This window comes from Chroicocephalus ridibundus, chromosome 10 (assembly GCF_963924245.1).
Source record: "Chroicocephalus ridibundus chromosome 10, bChrRid1.1, whole genome shotgun sequence".
Taxonomy (NCBI): domain Eukaryota; kingdom Metazoa; phylum Chordata; class Aves; order Charadriiformes; family Laridae; genus Chroicocephalus; species Chroicocephalus ridibundus.
The window spans coordinates 7465791-7483820 of record NC_086293.1 but is presented as its reverse complement, the minus strand read 5'-3'; the positions used below and the strand labels follow the sequence as shown (position 1 = coordinate 7483820).

The following is an 18030-nucleotide window of genomic DNA, read 5'->3' as shown; positions in this document are numbered from 1 at the left end:
CATAGCCTTGGTATCCCACACTAGCTTCATCTCTCTGTATTTAAGCAGTGACCTATGCACACGACAATGCAGTAGTCCAACCCTGAAACCCCAAAAAGCAGGAAAAAAAAAACATAGCAAGTTGCCATTTGTCTTAAATTCTATGTGCACTGACTCTCTGCTCTCTCGTGACCCTGTAGAAACAAAATCTTTAAGCTGATGGAGAAGGTGAGGACCGAAGTTGTTCACAAGCGAAGAAAAGCAGCTTAATGATATCTTACTCCTTTAGTAAGAGCCAGAAAACAAAGGGAAACATTATCTTAAAAAGGAATGATGAGCTATAACCCAAACTACCTTACCAGGAAACAAACTCTTGCTTCTATCAGCATTTGTTTATCCACAACCAAATAAGCAAGGTGCAGCCCATCTGATTTTAAGCAAACAACCTACATTCACAGTTGAATTCATGAAAGGTCTGACCACAAAAGTAAAAAACAAGACTTAGCCATGGTTTGGAAAGCCAGACGACTTCCAACCACACATCTGAAGAAATAAAAATGCACCGGGAGAAAAGTAATCCCGCTCTAGTCCACAAATAAGCTCCTACCTCTTCAATGCACTTGCTGTCAGCAAACAATGGGATGATTAATCAAGAAGGGTATTCACAGAAGTACTTTGAACAGATTTAATTATATTCAAACTCAGCAGAACTCAAGTATTGTGCCTTTTCTGAATTTACAGTATGAAATGCAGTTTCGCAATAAATTAAGAAAAAAATCTCACCAATCTTGGAAGAAAAGAATTTTATAGACATCAATTTACTTTGCAAAGCAAGGCTAAAACTAAGCAAATCCACATCGCTGTTCAATAGCAAGTCACTGCCAACATATTACAAATTAAACTTCAACTTTATACACCAGAAACCAAGAGAAATTTCTATGAAATGATTGATGGTGATACAATTGTACCCAAAAGCATGAGTTAAATTTGCAAGAATATCATTTTAAACATAATGAGGAAGAATATGTAAAATGAGGAAGAAAAGTTTCATAAGGCCACTAAGCCCAAAACAACATGGCATGACATTTAATTTGGTCAAAATCAGAATAATAATTAAAAAACCATACAGTAAGCTGGCACTCAACTCCCTAAAAGGTCTACTGGAAACTTATCAGTCCTTCAGGTGCAGCATCCTAAAGAACTGAAGAACATCAAGATACTGTCTCCATATAATCAAAAGATCTCATTAGTCAGACACTATGCTTAAAAAATGCCAAAGGAAAAAAAATAAATATTCAAACCATGGCTAAAACCAGTTATCGTGTAACTTCTTTTCTCTTCTTCTGAAACTGTGAAGTCCAGAGGCTACTCCAGCCCCCTTGGGGAAAAACCACTGTAACAAAGAGAGCAATAAAGGCATTTGACAAACGCCCTATTGAGGAATGAAATTATCTTTTTATAAAGTACATCCAGAACCTTGTTCACTTGAATCTGTGATTTTATAAAGGCCGTACATATGATATGCACTGAAAGTACTTGCTAAGGTAGGAAAATTGCTTATACCTACAGAAGATTTTAAAACTGTACAATATTCAACAAATATTAAATCATATTAAGTGAAAAAAGGAATGAAAGAACTGATAAATCTCAAAGTGAAAATTTGCAAGGTGTTCTAAATATTAGAGAGAAATAAATTTCTCTGTGAAGAATATTAACTCATTCATAAATTAAGCAAACCGTAACACAGTGACATGTTATTTTCCCAAAGTCAATAGAATAATAAAACATTAATGTATTTTTTTTTAATTGAGAACTTAACTTGTATTGGGCTTAAACTGTCATTGAAAAACAAAGTTCTCAATAAACTATTCAGGCTTTAAGCCAGACAGCAGTCTCCATTTTTTCAAGATAAGTTCCACTCCTTTATTTGCCATATTACTAGAAATGGTTAATATGCCTGACCAGATCATATTTACTGTAAATTCAACTCAAGTAATTAATAATTAATCCAAAGGCAACAAGAGTCACCACAAATTTCACAGTTTCAGGAGAACCTCAACACATCCCACTGCAGTGAAATGTAAGAGTTAGATTCCCATCTCACAGACAATTGTTCAACAGGATGTAGGCTCCTAAGAAAAACGTCTTTCAAATTCTCAAATAATAGACATCACGCAAAACCAACCGTGTTTTATTCCAGATCCACACACTTTTTTAAACCTCAACTACAACCCCAGCTTCCTGGAGCACAAGACACTGGGGCGTGCCAATGAAGACAGGGATTTGGGTCTCTGCGCACCCCCATGGGCCTCACATGTGTGTCAAGAAAGAACTGCTGCCAGGGAGTTCCCCGGAGCGCGTCCCTCCTCCAGCCCACTTGCCTTAGGGATCGCACTAACGTTGTAAAATGTACTAAGGAACACAGTTGTTGTAAGCATGCCAGGATCTGGCACTGCCGTACCAGGTAACTGAACACATTGAGCTGCATTGTTTCCCAACTCTTCCTCCAGTCACTTGTAATTACAGAATGACTTTTCATCAGCAACGTTAAGTTTGCAAAATAACCTCCACACCATGCACTTTTACCACATCTGAAAGTCACGGCCTTCGCAGTGTCATGCCTTTCTTTGAAAATAGGATATTCTTGTTCCACAGCTCCGAGTTTTGCCCTGGTTGAGGCAGGGGAATCTCATCAGTGCGAGCACCTGGTGGGAGGGAATGACGAGGGAGCCAGACTCATCTCACTCTGCCCACTGATGGGGCAAGAGGTAACGGGAACAAACTGAAACACCCGAAATTTCATCTGAACACAAGAAAAAGAAGAAAACCCTCCAAACTCTTTTTTTTTTTTTTTTACTGGGAGGATGGTCAAACACTGATGCTGGTTGCCCAGGGAGGTCATGGAGTCTCCAGCTGGATATAGTCCTGGGCAACTGGCTCTGGATAATCCTGCTATAGCCAGGGGCTGGACTGGATGGTGTTCCTTCCAACCTCAGCTACTCTGTGATTCTGTAAAGAGCAAGTCAGGAGGAAAGTAGCAGAAAACTAAAGCCATTGGCAGGATTACCTCCCACATCCAGGAACAGCTCAGGATCAGCACCTCAAATGACTGAGGTTCATAAAGCTCTTAAAGTGATTAAGTGGCTGGAATAAGTATAAAGAACATCTCATTAAAACAAAACGTACCCGTACTCTCCCTTCTAGACATCATATATTATTTTGTAAGGGTTTTCCTGCATTTAACACAGACAAACTCCTGAAATATATGACTAGCTATAAAATTTGCAACAGCCACACATGCCACAGTTCACCCTGGCAGGATGGCCTAGGCAGCCTGATGCCAAAGCGAAACAACGAGACAGGAATGCCAGGCTTTACTCCAACACCTTCAGGTTTTTACTAGGACAATTAACTTTTCTGTCCCCATCTGTGAACGGAAGATACGTTCTCTGTATTCACATCTCAAAAAAACCCAAAAACCACAAAACAGAAAAAAAAACAACCAACCACCACCAACAACAAAAAAGAAAGCCACAAAAAATCTCCACCCCTAATGTGCGGCAGTTTTGAATACCTACGGACACATTTGCAATATCAGTAAAACCATGCTAGCTTCAGTTTTCCCTAAAGCACATCAAATCAGTGCACATATCCATGATTTCAACGCTTTTTAGGAATAGTAAGAAGTGAAGATTATGTGGTAATTTTAAAGAACAGTTAAATTGCAGAATTTCCTAAAAGCAGTTGTTGGGCTATTATAAATACTGTATTTTAACTTTTGATCTACAAACACCATTTCTAAAAAGACTGTCCCTTTCTATTTTCTAAGCTCTCAGGCAGTAATTTTTTTCTACAGTTCTTCGTATATTTGCATGCCATTTTTGTACTGCTCACACAGCCACATCCAACCTGCCTACACTGTAAGGAAAGCAGAAATGCAGCTTTATTTATTATTTGTCCTATAACTGATATATAAAGTATATTTTTAATGGAAGGCCTTACCCAATTAAATCTGTTTATACATAATTTGAGCCAATAGTCTTTGGTACATTCAGACAAAAAAGCTCCCTGACAACTGTCAATGATTTTTCTCAGTTTCACCTTTTTTTTTTTTTTCCCCATCAAGTACATTTTGTGCTTCGTTCAAGACACAACACTTTCTTTGCCAAGCAACAGCTGTACTAGAGACAGAAGGAAAAATGCTTTAAAGCCAGTAATGGCTAGATAACCAGAGTGGTAGCTCCACACTTGTTCCCCAGCACATGTTACCTTATGATTTAACAAAACCGCTGCTTATTCAACAATTTTACCAAGTCTAGCAGATCACATTACGGTATAACTAAAAGGTACAGATCCATGTATTAGCGTCTGGGTCCAGTCCTCACTCACTGAAGCTGGAGGACCAGCACTCCTGCAGTGTAGCTCAGGCAGGGAGTGGAGCCCCAGAGGCCACCGGGCAGGAGGCCAGGGCCATCCGAGGCCGGTCAGTGACATTAAGGTCTATCAATGCACTCAGGACCCTGACATATATCCATCGTATTAGCATATCTTGGACCGCTAAAGAAAGCTATTGCTCCCTTTTTTTTTTTACTCAGGTTTTTAATCCAATGACCGCGCTCTGCGGGTTGATGAACCTTTCATGGCTCACAGATTTATAAATCGTGTACTGCTTTGCTACTTCATCCCAGACTAGCTACATTATGAACAAAAGTAATTATTCTCCACAGGTCTACAGTGACCTAGACAAAAGGAATGTAATTGCAACTATCTTTCTATAAGTCACATTGCTGAAGACTATTAATTTAAAAACCATGGCAGTAAGAGGTAACCAAGCCATCAGGGTCAAGGAAAAATAATGGGGGGTTCTGCAGAAGCTTTCATCCCTGCTGCTCACCCAGCCTTCAGAATTATTGATATGGTAGCCTTTCAGGCACGTTACAAACAAAACTCCATGGAAAATAAACCCAATGGTAGCCATCTGTAAAAGATGATCAAAAGACTGACGCAGACTGAGTTGAAACAAGAAGCAACACAAATATAGAGGAAAGATGGTATATACTGCATTAGGTATTGAGAACTTGACCACAAGATAGGATCCTGGAAATAAAAAGAAACCCTTGAACAGTTTGCCACCAGGTGTAGTTTGTGTTCAGTTTTCTTACCTGATTTGCTGTAATGAAATAGGTGTTTTAATTTGCTGATAATAATCAGGATACTTCTTCTTGGAGGGCAAGTGGAAAAAGGGTTCAGATATGAGCTGGCCCTGATTATTTCGGCAACTTCTAACTGTGTCATAAAGCTGATAAAGAGGATTAGAAGTGTCCATAAAGGAAGTAATGCTCTCGGCTTCAGATTCTCCCTCTTCATAACGAGCAGCAGCTGCGCAGAGAGAAAAGAAAAACGGGAAACTTAGCAGGACAATTCAGAGTGGGTTTTTTGGTTGACCTTTCAAATTAATAAAGATCTAAACGAGGAGAAAAAGCAGTCCCTCAATAGAGGGTGTTCAGCCACTCTCTGGCAGTCAGATTCATACCTCAGAAAAAGACATTACAAATACATATTATGAGGCCCAAGCTGACAAAAAAGTGCTTTATCCAGGTATTGCAATCTCTCTTATCAGATGAGACTTCAGTTCTGTCACTGGTAATACACTCCTGCCACCTACAAGTGCTGAGAACTGTTCGTATATGAGACTACACACTACCTACACAACAGCTACATCTGATTTACTCATCGAACCATTAATACTAATATTCGTGCCAAATACATCTGGATATTGAACGGCTGCCACTCTGCTACCTGACAAAAGCTCACTACAAGAATATAAATTGACCAACCATGTCTGGAATTTTCAAAGGTGCCTAGCCAGTTAAGCAAAATGGCCAAATTGAAAATTAATTTTTGCATATATATCAAAAAGATTACCTCAAAACTTCTACAATCTTTTAGACCATATTAATCACAGCTCAATTCAGAAATTGTGAAGTTTAGCAGAAAAAAATTGAAACTAAAGCCTGAGAGTGTATTTCTAATATATGCAAAGTGAAGAAGAAATAAATATTTTAGAATTATTATATAATTAGCATAAACATTTCATAATAAAGCATTTACAAATTTTATGGCAAACTTTTCTAGTTATCTATATGGAGCATATATTATGCTTCAGGAGTGAAATGAACAAAAGAAATGCTGTGAAAAACTAACATTGACTGCAGATAAAATCAGGATAAACACTAAGGGAGCAACAGAACCACAACAAAAACGCTTTGGTAGTGGAAGCACAGGATGGGAAGCAATAAATAGCAAATCCTTCCACGTTTCTCAGTACCACAAATGCTGTAATTTGCACCTTGCGGACAGGCACAACATAAAATCTATGTGGTTTTGCACATACCAGAGTTTAATTATTCACCCTTTTTCCCCTCTTATGAATTAAAGTTTGAAGGAAAGCTTGGCAGATGACACGCTGGATAACTCAGTTACACAAAAGACAGCTCTCTAACACTCACGCCAAGTTTCCAGCTGGCACTTTCCTTATTGCTCAGTGGAGGCTGGCAACGTTTCAAGCTTTCTATCCAAGTTCAGTAAAGACATATTGAAATGAGGACAAAGCCAGGGGACACTCTCTGGATAACAACATAGTACTAGCATTTTTCCTCTGCAGTCTGACATTGCAGATCTATGTGAGCGTATGATGCACGGGACCTACTGGAAAAGCTGGATGCAAGCTAAACAACAAGCAGACCTCAGCAGATATGCAAACACATGACGAAGACGTTCATTACTGATTGAGGGAAGACACTCAAAATTATCCTAATTACGCATCTGTACAAGCAGCATCACTTAATGGCCTAGCATCTACTACACGCTAGCCAGCAAAGCCGCAGCTGGAGAGAGTAACTCAGGTAGAGTCGAAAGATTGGAGTTAGCACTATGTTTTCCTGTACCTAACACATCAGCCTGAACACAGAGATAAATGCTAACATCTAAGAGGATGCCATCAGGTAAAGTAAGTTTCCAAAATGGATTATGCAGCGAAATACCGTCTCTGGTTTTGTTTAACTAAAACAGTTCAGTTCAGTTTGTTCACTCAAAACAGTTCAGTTCAGAGTGCTCCATCAAAAAGTAAGAAACAGAATAGAAAAGCAGACCTTGTTTTTATGAAAGAGAAAAAATAAGAAACTAGTCGAGTATATTGCTGTTCTCTGACACATGGCAGCCAGCAGCGCAGCAGTTCAACACCCTAAGTAAGAAGTGTACTTCCTTTGTATTGAAAGTGTAACACAAGGCATTCCCTAAAATAAAAATCTAAGTAAATTAAACAGGCACTAAAAGTGTTTACATAATATTGTAACACAGCTATAAACAATTTCACTATGATGTGCATGTTCTTTAAAAGCAATGTGTCAAACATTACATATTCTTACATATTCAGAAAATGATAGTGTTCTCCTAATATGAAATCTGTTATCTAAAGAACTGAAGAAGAGTGTATTACTCAGATCAGAAAACAGAAAAAAATCCGTATTTTGCTATGGAACAAACAACCTATTGCAAGACTAGATTCTTTAATATGCAGCAGCACCAGGTCCCACATCCCCACTAAGCACAGGCTGCCCGTGGAGAGTAACAGTCAGTTATTCCTCTCTCATGCAGCTGTTACCACAACTACAGTTAGCAGATACAGGGGAAAAAAAACAAGCACACAGTAAACCATAACCACAAAATATACACCATTCAACAGTCCCAAACAAAATGTATTTCCTGCTGGTCATTCCATACCACAGTGACTGTTCCCAGTGAAGGGACAGCTTCATAATGGAGTGATGTTAAATTGACTTCACTGCAAAAGGAGGAAGCCATCTAATTTACAACTGGACTGAGCTTTTTTATCAGATATAAACTCATATATCATATACACGTATTCTTACTCAATGATGAAGACAAAGAGCAGAGAGAGAGGAAAGTATTTGAGTGTATAGGAAAGAAAATTAGCCTTTACTCAGTAAGTGATTTGCTTTAAACACTGTCTCCTTTGTGGTCTGAAAGCACCTGGACAACAATGAACGCTCAAAATCTAACTGAAGATAGACACTAGTAAAACCAAAAGCAGCACCCAGTCTCAAAACCTTTCTAAATGAAATAATAAGAAATAAAATAGCTTTGTTTACTAAATGAAATACCTATTTGTAAGTAATACGTAATGACCATCTATGCCTGACTTTGCAGACGTATAATGAGGAGCGAGGGAGCTGCAGAAGCTGCTCATGCCCTTGTACATTTGAGCTGAAAATCTACAAGCTCCATCACACCATGACACCCTCTGAAACTGTGAGGATAAACTCCAAGTTGGAAACAGATATTGCTCATTCCTCAGGCAACTGCTACAATCAAAGAAGCTCATAAAGATTTAATTCTCTATATCAAGAAGGAGAAAGTTCCCTTCATGTTCAGTCATGCAGTCTACTTCTCATTTATTTTAGCGAGTGTTAGAGGAAGGAAAAAGGATGAGATACCAGAGCAACTAATAAAAAGACCACCTGGTTTAAATAAAAATCTCTTTCCTCCAGAGACTGAAAGCATGGGGATGTTCAAGCAGTACATTGGACAGAAAATCTTACGGGTGACAGAGGGCTGCCAAAAAAATTGACATTGCCTCTTAGGTGAATGCAATAAAGATAGGAGAGAGCTTCAACAGCAGCAAGGCAAAAATCTCAGACGCGTAAGAATGGCCCCATGAAAATGACAATAATGTCCACAGGACAGGTGGCACCTGAAAGTAGTTATATCACTTCAAGAATTTAAATCACATAAAGACGTAAAAAGCTATGTGGTTTTTACACAGTTACCATTTGCAAAAATAGGAGCTAACAATCACGCTGAACCAAGCTAATAAATACTCCTCACAACTCCCAGAAAGCAGCTGCTCTGAAGCAATAACTGAACTCTGGGATAACAGGAATAAAAATGCTTTTGCTTGCAGCAAGATCTAAAATGATCCAAAAAAATTCTAGAGCATATCCCTCCACTGGAAAACAATGGTGAGTACAATTCAATTACCAGGTGTGAAATAAATGCCCGAAAAACATATATTGAAGAGGTGCATCATTTCACACCAATGCAGAAATAATGTAAAAAACAAAAAACCACCAACAGTATATGTGAAAAAAAGAGTTTGAAAACCTGCTTTGAGATGAATGCAAGGAAGTTACTGAGAATGTAACTATCAAAACAGGCTGACAATCTATAACAATTTATGACCAATACTGAAATATCTAATATAATGCATATATTATGGCATATATGCTTATAGTGTAATGCTAAAGCATGCTTATTACGAAACCAGGGATGCTGTGTGAAGGCATGCCTTTTTATGTGCTTTTGTTTCAACATAAACCTTCATGCAAGATTTCATGACTGCTCGGCTAGACCAGGTATTTCTAAATTAAGTTCTAACACTTATCTATCCTTATACTTCGAGATTATCTTCACCTTAAAAAATAAAACCTGACAGGTACTTAGAAGACCCAATGGCACAAAGGAGCAAGAGAGAACAAGCCAGTGCGAGCGAGACTTCTCTCAAACAATTGCAGCATTGTAAATCTCTTCTACTGCAAGAAGCACTCAATGTCTTCTCCGCTGTCTCCTTTTCTGCTTCATATTAGAAGGAACAAAAACAAGCAATAGTTTCCTAAGGCTTGGATAAGGATACTTGGAGACACACACACTAAATTCAAAACATGCGAGCAAGTTTGGCCTACCCTATCTTACCAGCTGTACATTCATAAATTCGTACTTAGAGGAAGCCGGGGTTGGATTTAATAGACTTACATGCTGAGCTTGGAAACAATGCAAATTATTTTTTAAGTGAAGATATTTGAATGTATCAGGAGCTCTACAGTTTTGCTTATTCCAAACACTTTAATTTAAGAAAATAAATAGAGAAACCGCATTTTAGTTCCTACCAGCCAAAGCTGCATCCTCATCACTTTCTGATCCATACTGCAATGCCATGGTTATTGCTGATAAACGATCCCCTTGGGCTGATCTTTTGTTACTATAAAAGAGGAAAAAAAAAAGTGCAAAATTAAAAAAAAAAAACAACCAGAAAAGGGTTATCATGTTAACCATTAACAGTCACCCAGAGTGTGTAAGTAAACAAGTGAAGCTCATCACAGTTGCCTACATGATCAGGAATACAGATATGACTACGCAAGAAAAGACTGGAGCCTTTAACAAGAGAAGCCATTAATGACTCGTGAGTCTCCCTCTATTTTAAGAGGTGGTCCATCAAACTGAAATACTGGACACACGATCAGAAAGCTAGAGATCACGCTAGCTATCTTCTGTCCTACTTGGAATACTTGAGTATTTGAATTATTGAGGAAGAAAGGGGATGACAACAAGTCCCTCCCAATTAATAACTTTGATATTTGATACTGTTTTATAAGCATCTGTCTACATGAAAGAATTCAGCACATCATAATCTGTATATGCTCTCTTCTCCCATTCCCCCATCCCCACCTTAGCCATTTTCAGTGCACAGAGTGCCTGTACGTGTGGCAGCTTCCTCTGCTTTCCAGGCGGAGTAAATCAGCATCTACGCTGGCTATGGTCTCACAAAGACTTCTTCAGCAGCCCTCTCTTCCTCCCTTTTGTCCCAAACCTGTAGCACAGCATTTCATACCTACGCTGTAGGCTATGCTTGACAATCTCTGCTTTTAGACTATGTCAGCTCTTTAGGCACCTCCAGCAACGGGCTCAGCCTTGCCCTGTGGGAGCAAAGCGAAGACTGGGAAAAAGCAGATGGGTTGCTTAAAATGACACCAACTCTCTACAAATGCTCAATCCCTTGAAGGCCCTTGCAGCTGCTGTGTTCAACCACGGTTTCAGAGTACACACACAGGGAATTAGCCAGCAGTAGTAGCATTTCAAGACAGTAACCCAGACTGCAACACGAGACCTCTGCTAGCTACCAAAATTCTCAACAGATGACTGAAAGAACAAACCAGAAACGCTCCAGTAAATCCAGTCTACTCAGCAAGTTTGCCATAAATGCATCCCAAATGCAATACTTTTCTCTTCACAGGTTTCATTGGTTTCCACCTTCCACCTCTTAATTATTTAGTCCTACTTATTATTTCTTTTTAGTCTCCAAATACAATTTTTCTAGGTTTACAACATATTTCCATGTTTTCTTCACCTGCTTTATTGTAATGAAGCTTAACATATTGTTCTTCAGAACATTTCTAAGGAAATAATTGCATACAGAATATTTCACGACAGGTGTTTTGAAATGCTAAATACAGAATCAAACACGGAAAAGTAATTATGGCAAAGTAACTTATTAAACCATACTTAATAGATATTTGACTGAAATACATTTGAATCTCAAAAGTATTTGAGTCAATATTGAAGGGCACTCTCAACTAAAAACCAAACCAAAATGAAACCCAAAATTTTAGTATTTCCATATGACGAGGATCCAGCTTTTCCTCCAAGTCCACAATTTACTTACCGATAATATTTGTTAGAAGAATTTCTCTCATCACCAACACTGCCTTTACCCTGTGAGGAAGGACCTGTCAGCTTGGAAGCAGTCAAATTTGGTGTCCTTAATGCAGAAGAGACAAGCCAAGCAAAGGGGAAAAAAAAAAAGAGGCCCACCTTAGACCCAAGAAAAGATGCAGCAAGGATGAAGCTTTTTACAGAATTACTTTGATAGATCAGCCAAAAGGTTCAGAGAGAGATATAAAAATGTTTTAAAGCTACAGTAAAGTAATACTAAGATATATTTAGTGCCCCAGCATTGATATCAATTTTGTTTATAAAGTCAGAGGAAGGCAACACTTAGATTGAGGATTAATAGTTCTACACACAGCTCAGCCTACAATAGCAGTGAAAGCAGCCGACAAAATGTTCCTTAGCATCCAGACAAAGCTAATCATACAGACCCAACCGTGTTTTATCAATACTTGAATCAGTGTCAAGTTGTTTGACAGTGCATACTGTCAAGCAACTTTATTTTGCCACTTTATTTCAGGGAAGACAGTTAAATGCACCAACAAAGAGCAATTTACTGTGACAAAGGATACAATGAACTCTGCAATAGAAAAGCATGACTTTTGACACAGAGGCAGCACATCTGTAGAATTTAGGTTAGTAGCGCTATGAGGAATTTGAGCCTGATCCATCAATGACAAAGAAAAACAGATGTAAATTCAGAAGAAAAATACAGTAAATAACTTTAAATGAACTTACAGGGGTATTTTACCAAAATCAGCAATAGGTAAAGGAGACTCCCCTTTTAAGACAATTAAGCAGGTAGGACTTTAAATAAAAAATAATAATTCTGTGATGCAGACTCAGCAGAAAGAAACAAAAAACGAATAATAGTTCGATTAAAAAAAAGCAACCAAGTGAAATGCAGGTGAAAGGTTTGGTTTTCATGGTACTTTCTGCTCACCACAAATTTTTTTTGCATTCAGCCGAATAATATTGTAGCCTGCTTCTGGCATTACACTTTTTTTTTTTGGCCAAGTTAGAGAAATAAAGGAGGGAGCTGTCAATTATTCTGACGTTCAGATTACTTCAGGATTTGCAGGTCTATTGAGAACACAGTACGCAAGAGAAAATCTAGAATAAGGTAGCTGAGAAGTGGAAATGGGTTGGCAGTGCAAGAGAGGAATTCAACTAACAAATATCAGTGTGATTTATCTGTCATCCCTTCTTATGCAAACATCTTTATTTTGAAGAAAAACAGTTAAGTCTCAAAATTAAACATGATACACACATGTGACATCCTGAGCTTCATCAACGGCCAACACAGTGAGAAAAATAAAATCACAATTTAAATAGAAAACCTCTATGACTATATGTAATTCTAGTTACTGAAAGCAAACACATATGTACGTTTGGTGTCTGCAGAATCAAGGTCTTCTATCACTAGACATACTTTTAAGAAGGAAAATTATTAAAATATGTGTCAGGAATTATTCCCTAACAGTATTTCTGCTTTTTTTTTTTTTTCCCTCCAGCAATGATTCATGGGAAGCATGCTAAGGCTGAGCAAATGAACCAGAAAAACCACTTCATAGGTTGAATGTCTCAAAGCACCAAATTGTAAAAATCAATCAGGTAACTTCCATTTCTTTCACACGTAATAATCCTAGGCAATATTTTTAATACTGACACCATCATCTACGCATTTTTCAGACAACAAAAAAATTTAAAACTTCCTTTCAGTAAAGTACGGCATTGCTAGTGTTTTCACTTGTACCATACAAACCCTTGTGTAAAACGACAGCAGATATTTTCCAGCATCAAATGCCAGCAAACAGCTCAAACACATAGAGAGAGTCCACTTTGTAAAGTGTTTGTCAACTCCTTGGATGACTTGCAAGACGTTGCTTTATTTATTTAGATAAACTACACAGCCCATACTGGCAAATAATATCCAAACCTACCTTTAAGCGTTACTCATAAATAACAAGTTTATACGAGTAGAAATCTAATTGCATTTCAGATAAGCAACATCTAAATTGACTGCATCACTCCTCTGTACACTAGGAATTTTCACAGGAAGAAAGTGCTGTTTCCTAAGTAAAATCATTCCATGAAACAAACAGAGCTATCAACAGTATTTTATACCTGCCTGTTCAAGACCAAATCTATGCTTCACTGATTAATAGTCCAGACCTTCAGTGTCCTGCGCCTCTTTTCATAGCTAGAAATTGGTTTTCAAACAACAGTTTATATAATGTGCACTTTCCTCTAACTATCTTTTGCCTGACATCTTGTTCGTATTTTTCTTCCTCTACATAATTAACTGTGAGCTCTTAGTTTCAGCTCCTAACAAGGTTCAAGAACATTCAGCATCTTCCGTAAAGCAAGCACAACAGAGCACCTTGTTCCTCCCTATTCCTTTTCTGTTATTAACTTACAAACACATGTGGTGGAAATTCACCGGAGCTTAAGTTATAAAAGATCCACTGGCACTGTTTTTCATAATCAAGTACATCACAGAAATGTTTCACCACAGAAGTATTTCAACAAAAAGTTTTCTTCCAAAAACTGTTTTTCAATTTTTAACTTTTAAAACAACAATAAACTAAGTCTTCAAACAATTATTTCCCACTGTATCCTCCACAGCAAAATTAAGGGAACGTCTATAGAGATTTTTATATGAGATTGTAAAGAGAACTCTATTTGCAGTACCTGATTCGGAGACTTGACTTGGCCAACTCACTGTGTTCAATTTCAGCCTTTTTCATATTAAATATTTTTTTAATCGCATTTGCATCCTGTCAATTAAAAGAATTTTTTTTGTTTAATGATGAAAGTGAAGAAGGTTACAGTCAGCTATATCCATCTATCTAAAAATCTAAAACAAAAATGAAGGGGTTTTTACCTTTAGATATAAAACTATTTTGCATGAGAAATGAAGCATAGAACAAAGTCTGCCTGAAATACACCCACAGCAGCCTGTAAAAACTGAATAGAATAGCTGAGTAGCTTCAAGCTCATTTTTTGTCGTAACCTTTAAAAAAAATAAATCTATAATTTGCTAATATACACAAATACCACTTTGAACTAAACAGGGAAATGAGTTTCTGTGCCTTTGCAATCAAAAAGTTGCTACTGTTACCAAGCTTTCCAATGCTTGCTCGCTGTCATTCTACACCCCTGGCCTCAATACTCAGGAGGAACAGTTCACAAAATAGAGATTACAAGTTTTGAGTGAGGTTACAAGTGTGAGTAATGTCGCTAGGAATTGAAACTCCCATCCAAACGGAAGCGCAATTGGAAAAGTCCAAGAACCACTCACATAATGGTGTTAAACATATACAAGGTCTCTGCCTACAAAGCATTTGAAATCCGAGCACACAAAGGAGTAATTTCCCACTGAAATTCTCTTACTTCCAGAGAAACAGCAATGTGATAATTTGACACAAAATGCTGGTGAACTAAGGATGAAAATGATAGGAAGTGCAATTTGATCACAAAAACATGGCTAAAAGGAAGAGGATCTTCCAAAACTATTCAAAGAAGGCATGACTCCAGTTTTGAAGCTTATGATGAAAACCATACACTGTTCCTGCAACGTGGAAAGAGGTAACAGTAGAGTACTACTGCTGTCACTTGGACCTGTAGTTTCAGCCATTTCAACTTCAATCACAAGTGCAAAATCTTCCATTCCTCCGATGAAGTCACATAACTCATAGCCCGAGATAAAATTTAATTGAAAAAAATCACATACCTCAAGAAAAAAAAAAATACATACACCCCAATTATACTAAAAGCAATATAAAAAAAAAGAAAAGCCACTAATGGCTATTTTTTAAAAAATGCAAACAGAGTCTTTAGGGCATTATGCTAAAGATTCAATACGGATCAATCAGGACAGAAAGTAGTAAAGAAAATCTGAACTCAAATCAAACTATGAACAACTGAAACTAACCTTAAATACTTGTGATCCAGGCTCATTGTAGGTTTTGGCATTCTTTGCCAGAAGGTCTATATCCTTGGCCATTGCATGAATGCTTTTATAAGTTCCATTCTATAAAAAAAAAAAATCCAGAACTGGTTAAAATGGGAACCTTCATATAGCATGAGAACTAAGTCAATTGTGAAAAGCAAAGGGAATTTGTGTAGTATAAAGAGAACATTTACAGAAAAAAAGGAATATATTTATAAAAACGACAGATAAGTATCTGGAAAAAGTCATCAAAAAATAACGTAACAAACACAAGTGCTAAGTCCTTATAGACCTTACAAATGCTAAGCACAAGATTGAAAAATACTTGATACATTAGATTATCTTAATTTTGAAGGGTTCTGACAAAATGTTATTTTACTTTTATTCTCTAGTTCAATTAGTCTACGTGCTATCCTTCACTATTATACAAAATGCTAGAATTACAGAACAGTATTTCAAATTACTGGAGAAGTAAGATGAAAAATGCATCAGTACAAAACATCTATTTATAGCACTAGAACAAAAGTAGGTGATGATAATGCACGACCAAGCTTCAATACTTCAATGTTTTACATTAGCAGTACTTGCCAAGGAACTACTTTAAAACATCAAACATCAAGGAACCCAAAATATTCAGGCTCAATGCCAGCACACTACAGTTTACGATGCTTGATCTTCAACACAGCTACTTCTGCACCGTTACCCAGGACAGAATACTAAATCAGCGTAGCGTTCAGATTTTTAAATAGCAGGGCAAAACCACATTGCCTTTCCTACCACCATAAACTTTGGCTTCTCACAATTTTAGAATGCTCACTGTTAAATGAGTCTATACTCGTTTATTAATATGCTCATACTGTACCTGTATCCTTTGGGCAATAGTTTTAAGATCTATGGGCTCCTTTATTATTGCATAATAATCTGGATATTGCTAGAAAACAAAAATAATTTATATATTACTATAAACAGTCACAAAGCTATTCTTCTAATAGCTCATAGAATGAGTTATTAGGTGAACTGCAGATAAGAACAGTGTAAGCTTCACGAATGTAGCACTAGGCTTCAATTTGGGCAAGACAGATTATAAGGCAGATACAAGGAAATATAATTCATTAATGAACTGACATAAAGGAACAGATCTGTCTGAAAGCCAAACACATGGTGATGGTCTTCGAGTATTTATTTTGCTGGTTAAATTTGTTATGCCACACCCTGAAACAGAACGGTGAAATCCGACATATTTAAAAAGGTTAAAAACTGCACCAAAAAACCCCAGTTACCTAAACTGGCAGAACAGGGCAAGCCCCAATCTGCAATGAAGGGCTGGGAACGAGTTGGAAGGAGCAAAGAAGGGAGGGAAGCTCGAAAATCAGCTGGAGTTTGCCACTCATGAGACACTAACAAAGAACTGCATCCTGAGTGTGCCCATCATAGTGTATAACATCAGTTACAGAAACGTCCAGGTTTCCAACTTAGCAAACAATCAATATTATTAAAGTACCTACCACTTTAGAAGGAAGTTTCTGAAACAGTTCACTTATGAGGCGTCCTGATGGGTTTGTGGCAACAGCTACAGCTTCGAGAAGCTGTTCAAGAATTTCCTTCAGGTAACCTGGAGATGACTAACATAAGAAATGAAATCACAGGAAGTTTTAATAGCAGACATAGTGGAGCACTCCAAGTTGCACCGGAATGTATGAATTTACTTTTTAAAGAGAGAAAAAATCAGCTATAAAACACGGATGCAACTTTTGAAAACAACATTGTTGATGCATTTAAGTAAAGCACATGAGAAAACCTGAATTTCACATTTACACTGCAGACTGTCAGACATACATTACATGTTGTTAGAACAGACTCGGTTGTCAACATTCAGGAAAACACGCATCCCAACATGACAAAAAACAGACAAGCCCAAACTTCCTATCATCGTATCTGGCTTATAAAACACTTCAGGAACAGCTGCGTTAACCGACTGGGACACACGCTGGAAAATGATGCCATTAGAGATGAAGCTTGCTTGCGTCAAACCTCAATGCTGGCACGATATCAAGCACACATCATATTAGGTTCAACTAAACCAGAACCACGTTTTATCCCTATAGAAAACCTCATCGCTTTTTTTCCCCTGTTGAAAGTGAAACACACATGAAATGCTGTGAAATTATTAACGAATAAACTTGTCTAAGAAATACCTTTTTGGGCATAATTTAACTACGAAAAGACTTTATGCTTTTTCCCCCATAGGGAGGCCAACCTTGCTCTCGGAGTCAGCTGACGTACACAGCCATGGCCTACCCAACCGCAGCTGCCGTGCCCACACTTACTAATTCAGAATTTGCGCCTTGGTTGTCGTGCCCGTCCTCATCTTCGTCTTCTTCCTCAGCATCACCTTTTTGAACAAATTCATTTTTTGTGCGCAAATACAACTCCCATAATTTGCAGGCAGCTTTATATTCAGGAGAATCCGGCTGCAAAAACAAACCAAACATTCTACTTAAAATTCAGATCATTCCTATCTGACGGAAATGTATACATTATTAGTTGAAAGGTTTTAAAGGCATTAAACAAAT

At 37.6% G+C, this 18030-nt stretch overlaps 1 protein-coding gene across 19 annotated transcripts in view; it reads right to left on the bottom strand.

The window, feature by feature from the left end:
• Nucleotides 1–18030, bottom strand: part of PBRM1 (polybromo 1) — a 65677-nt gene that overhangs the window by 39642 nt on the left and 8005 nt on the right. For 15 of the 19 annotated variants that reach the window (XR_010072725.1, XM_063347689.1, XM_063347691.1 and 12 more), the window contains 8 exons: nucleotides 17785–17928; nucleotides 16963–17079; nucleotides 16320–16388; nucleotides 15440–15538; nucleotides 14197–14282; nucleotides 11498–11593; nucleotides 9945–10036; nucleotides 5142–5358 (listed from right to left, as the gene is read on the bottom strand). Coding sequence is in view for 18 of the 19 variants with exons in the window: in XM_063347689.1 (XP_063203759.1) it covers nucleotides 5142–5358; nucleotides 9945–10036; nucleotides 11498–11593; nucleotides 14197–14282; nucleotides 15440–15538; nucleotides 16320–16388; nucleotides 16963–17079; nucleotides 17785–17928 (920 nt within the window). In the remaining variant the exon portion in view is untranslated. The remainder of the gene's footprint in view (nucleotides 1–5141; nucleotides 5359–9944; nucleotides 10037–11497; nucleotides 11594–14196; nucleotides 14283–15439; nucleotides 15539–16319; nucleotides 16389–16962; nucleotides 17080–17784; nucleotides 17929–18030) is intronic. The other 4 variants (XM_063347700.1, XM_063347702.1, XM_063347701.1 and 1 more) reach the window with 1 other exon arrangement.